At 37.6% G+C, this 4,713-nt stretch overlaps 1 protein-coding gene across 1 annotated transcript in view; it reads left to right on the top strand.

Moving 5' to 3' along the window:
• Positions 1 to 4,713, top strand: part of ATG7 (autophagy related 7) — a 341,931-nt gene that overhangs the window by 60,444 nt on the left and 276,774 nt on the right. The window contains exon 11 of the mRNA XM_006872202.1: positions 3,469 to 3,627. Within this exon, the coding sequence (XP_006872264.1) occupies positions 3,469 to 3,627 (159 nt within the window). The remainder of the gene's footprint in view (positions 1 to 3,468; positions 3,628 to 4,713) is intronic.

Here is a 4,713-nt window from a genome sequence, read left to right as displayed (position 1 = left end):
GGCTCTTGTTCATATGGTACCTCTTGAAATGGTTGAACATTAACCATTTCCTTTTGGTACAATGACTCTGTGTATTCCTTCCATCTTTTCTTGATGCGTTCTGCATCATTCAATAATTTGCCCAGAGAGTCTTTCAATAACATGCATATGAGGTGATTGAAAATATCATGGTTTGGGTCAGGCGCGGCTTAGTCTACAAGGGGATGTACTGGGACATTTAAATACAAAGAAGAGAAATCAGCTCAGACTTTTAAGCCTGGCCTTTTTAATAATTTTGAGTTCTGTTCCACATTTTCTCCCACTCAGTCTGGGACCTTATAATGTGATTCCTTTCAGAAGAGTTGGTTGTGGTAGCTGGACACTATCTGGTTCTTCTGGTTTCAGAGTCATGGAGACTGATGTTCACATGCTTCATTGGTCCATTGGATTAGTTGATTCCAAGCATCTTCAGTGTCATCACTCTTTTTTTCTGCACATGGAAAGACCAATATTTTCTATTTAATTTTTGACAACTTCCAATTTCCCTAGATTCATATTTCATACAGTCCACGTTCTAGTTATTAATGGATGTTTGCAGCTGTTCCTTCTGATTTTGAGCTGTGCCACATCAACAAATGAAGGTCTTGAAAGCTTAATTCCATCCATGTCATTAAAATCAACTCTAAGGAGGCATCCGTTTCTCAGTTGTATTTTGAGTGCCTTCCAACCTGAGGGCTTACCTTCCGGCACTATATCTGATAATGTTCTGCTGCTTTTCATCAAATTTTCATGGCTACCTATTCAGAAATGGTCTACCTATCCTTTTTTCTAGTCTGTCTTAGTCTGGAAGCTCCACTGAAACCTGTCCACCATGGGTGAACCAGCTGGTGGTATGTAAAATACTGATGGCATAGCTTCCAGCATCACAGTAACGCACAAGTCACAACAATATAACAGGCAGATGAATGGTGGAAATTTAAAAGTTAATTGGCACAAAGTAGTTAAACACTTTTCTCTGTTTCTTTTAAGTCTTCTCTTTATCTTCTTTTAAATCTTTTCACATTCCTAGTGCTGTATATTTGTGTTCTTCTGTTTTTTTTTCTGTTTTGTTTTGGGGTTTTTTCCATCTTGCCAGAGACTGGATAAATTGTTAATTTTTACCAAGTCATTTTGGAGAACCAACTTTTGTGTTTATTTATTGACTTTATAATTTTTCAGGAATTTTGTTTTGTTTCACTTTTCAGATTCATTAATCTGTATTTGTATCTTTATTAAGTCTTTCCTCCTGTGTCAAATTTATTTTATTGTTCTTATTCTAGTTTCTAGAATTGAATTATATGCTTAATTTTTATTACCAATTTTTAAAAATTATAAAATCAATGTAGACCCATTATAGAAATTTGAAAGTACAGTCAGTCCTTGTGTTTCAAAACTTTGAACCAATGGAACCAAACCCCTATTTCCAGCAAATTCTTTACCACAGTCTTCTTCACTTTCTGTATGTACAGCTTTCAAGTAATTGAAAAGACTTCAATCCTTTTCTTGTACTAAATAAAGGCTCAGTAAGAAGTGTATGTATTGGTTCCAACTGACCTGCTGGTCTCGTTCATAACCCTGGGACGGCCTGTATAGAAGTTACCAATCAAGAAAAACAGGTGCCCTCTTTCTACCCTCAGAAGCTCTCTTTACTTTTCACCAGTTTCCTTCCAGTGTCTGTGGGTACCTCTTATTTGGTATGTAATAATTATGTCCCTGCTTTTATCTCCCATGTCATTAGAAATGATGTCTACAAAGAATCTCTACTGACTGTAGAATGTGCCTTCCTATAGGATGAAACATAATTCACCAAAACATTCTCCTACTCTTAGGCATCAGCATACTTTCCAACATTTTGCATTTATAATTTGCAAAGAACATTTATGTGACTAACTCTCTGTCAGCATTTCAGATGATTTCCCTAGTATAGATTGCTGAAAGTGGGTCAGAGGATATGAACACTTATATTCTTGAAGCAAAATGTGAAATTGTTTCCTAGAAAAGTCATCAGTTTACATTCTCAACCAGTAAAATAGCTATCTCATTGCCGCACCCTCACCAGCATTGAGTATTGTAATTTTCTTTAATCTTTGCAGATTAGCCATTTAACTGTGTAGCATTCCAGGAAACCAAAAGTTAAGTGCAAAAGTCCACCTGCATGTGACAAACCTCTAAGGCATGTGGTTTTTGTTTGGCTTTCTACCCACTGCCCGGCATGTTCCCAGACTGCCTTCCTTTGCTATCCACTCAGCAATTGCTTAAGGAATGCAAAAAATTCTTCAGAATTCAATTTCTCCAAACCAAGCATTAGTGACTTTTGCAGTTTCCATACCTTTATTTCCCCTCCATTGTAAACTGCTGTTGGGTCAATTCTTAGCTGGTGAAAACTTACAAAACTGGGTGGGTAGACCCAAGAGTTACCAGGAGGCTTCAAAACTAAGAGGTAATCTAAACTCTGCTTATGAAAGGTGGGTTGTGGTCTGTCATTCTCAATCCTGAAAACAAATCTTGGGTCTTTCCTTGTTCATTGTTTCATGGCATCATCAGCCTAATTGAACCCCAGAGGCCTTAATGGAAGGACACTTAAAATGACCTTAAATGAGACTAGAATATTAGTTTTGTAGCCAGTCCTGTAGGGGGCTTCTCTTGGACCACTGGATCACTATGCTTATTTATGATCTACTAAAATACACACACAAAAAAGGTATATGTTTTCATTTTGTCCCTAAGTGAAACAGATTTTTTCTGAGCATCAGTTTTATATTTTAAAAACAAAGGGATTGGTCTAAGGAGTTTAGAGATCCCTTCCCAACTTTACAATGTTTTGGCCTTATAAAACTTTAGAAGAGATGTCATAAAGTCTATGAAATCTTGAAAATTCTTTCTGAGACTATAGCGTCATCCTCCAACTCCCAGATGATTAACACGGCTTTTGCCTCTTGGAGAAATGGTACAGAATAGTCTACAGAGTAGTCTACAGAGTGGGAAATAAGCTGTAAGCTGCTTTTCTTTTGAGGCATTCATTCCACCTTCATATGAGTTTCAAGAGGAGTTGTTATTTTTACTGAATTATGCATTAAGAAGAGCCAAAGGCGTTTGTGGGCAATTGCTAATCCTTTTAAGACAGCAGCTAGACAGTTCTTATGGGACTTGCCTCCAAATCTTTCTCTGGTGCCCTTGTCAAAAATAATGAGTATTTAGTCAGACTCACTGTGACTTCTCTCAGTTTCAGTACTGCAGGACACCAGGCACTGACTATGTGATTACTTTGTTTTTTTTTAAAGGAAGTTGACATTTTCTTGATTAAAGAATTTGCACAGTTCAATTTTTGAAGCTGCCTTTATTTTGAGGTCCTCAGGCTACTCTAAAGCAAAACTGCTTCTTGGGAGATGATGAGAGATGCATTGTGAACTGTTCATCAGAGACACACCATGATATCCTGTCTCCATACAGGGCTGGGGCGTCAGACACATCACGTTTGTGGACAATGCCAAGGTCTCCTACTCCAATCCTGTGAGGCAACCTCTCTATGAATTTGAAGATTGTCTAGTGGGTGGTAAGGCCAAGGCCCTGGCTGCAGCAGACCGGCTTCAGAAAATATTCCCTGGAGTGGTATGTTGATGCTTTTTGGGGAACATCAGAGGTTTTATTCTGTACCTTTAAGTTTTTGAGTTTTGAAGAATGAGGCTCTATGGTATTAGTGGAAGAATCCAGCACCTGCCACTTACTACTAGGTACTGGGTCTCTGTGTCCCCATCTTGGAGATGGGGATTAAAAAACAAGACAAAACTCTCATATATTATCAGGAATATTAATATTTGAAGAATGTATGGAAAAAACGTCTTGTAAGTTACATGGTACAATAGGAATTTATGTTGAGTTTTTGTGGGGTGTGTATATTTTTATATCTCACCTTGTTCAAAAATAGTATTTATGGTGGCTCCAATGTAAGGTTTTACTTTTCCTCCATCACTAAAATAATTTATAGTTACTGAGTACAGATTTATGGACTTCTGTAAAACAGGAAGGCAAGGCTGAAAGTTACACTTTTTACTCTTTGTTGTTGTTGTTAAGTGCCATCAAGTTGGTGCCAACTCACAGCGACCCTGCATAGGGTTTCCAAGGAACAGCTAGTGGGTTTGAACAACCAACCTTGTGGTTATCAGTTCAGTGCTTGTCTTCTTATAGCACCACACCAGGACTCTAGCTATTTCTTATTTTTGAGTTGCATTATTTATTTTAAAAACACCAGATGATAAGAGATACCTCATTCTTCTCATTTGGCTCAAAATCTTTCCAGCTGTTCTTTTGTTTGTTTGTTTGTTTTTAGGTCTGGTTTGGTTTTTGTTTCTGCTTATTTATTTATTTTTAGGTCATCTAGCAAAACAGACTTTGCATCTTTCATGCTTAATCATTTTTTATCTGGCCAGAGTTAGATTCAAAACATACGTTTATACTGTGCTTAAAGAGGCTCTCTGACCCTTCCCAAATCAGCCTACCTCTTGAAGTTCCTCTGTTTAGTTAGTCTTCCAATTTAGACATCCTTGCTATAGAAGCACCTTTGATGGTTTTGTCCTTTAGTGTACCTGAGGAACATCATTCACTGAGTTTAATTCAGTAGTATTGATTAAGCACTGCTCTGGTAGTGTTGTTGTTGTTGTTGTTAAGTGCCGTCGAGTCGGTTTCGACCCATAGCGA

This window comes from Chrysochloris asiatica, unplaced genomic scaffold (genome assembly GCF_000296735.1).
Source record: "Chrysochloris asiatica unplaced genomic scaffold, ChrAsi1.0 scaffold00186, whole genome shotgun sequence".
In the NCBI taxonomy this organism is placed as follows: Eukaryota; Metazoa; Chordata; class Mammalia; order Afrosoricida; family Chrysochloridae; genus Chrysochloris; species Chrysochloris asiatica.
This window is presented reverse-complemented; position numbering and strand designations above follow the sequence as displayed.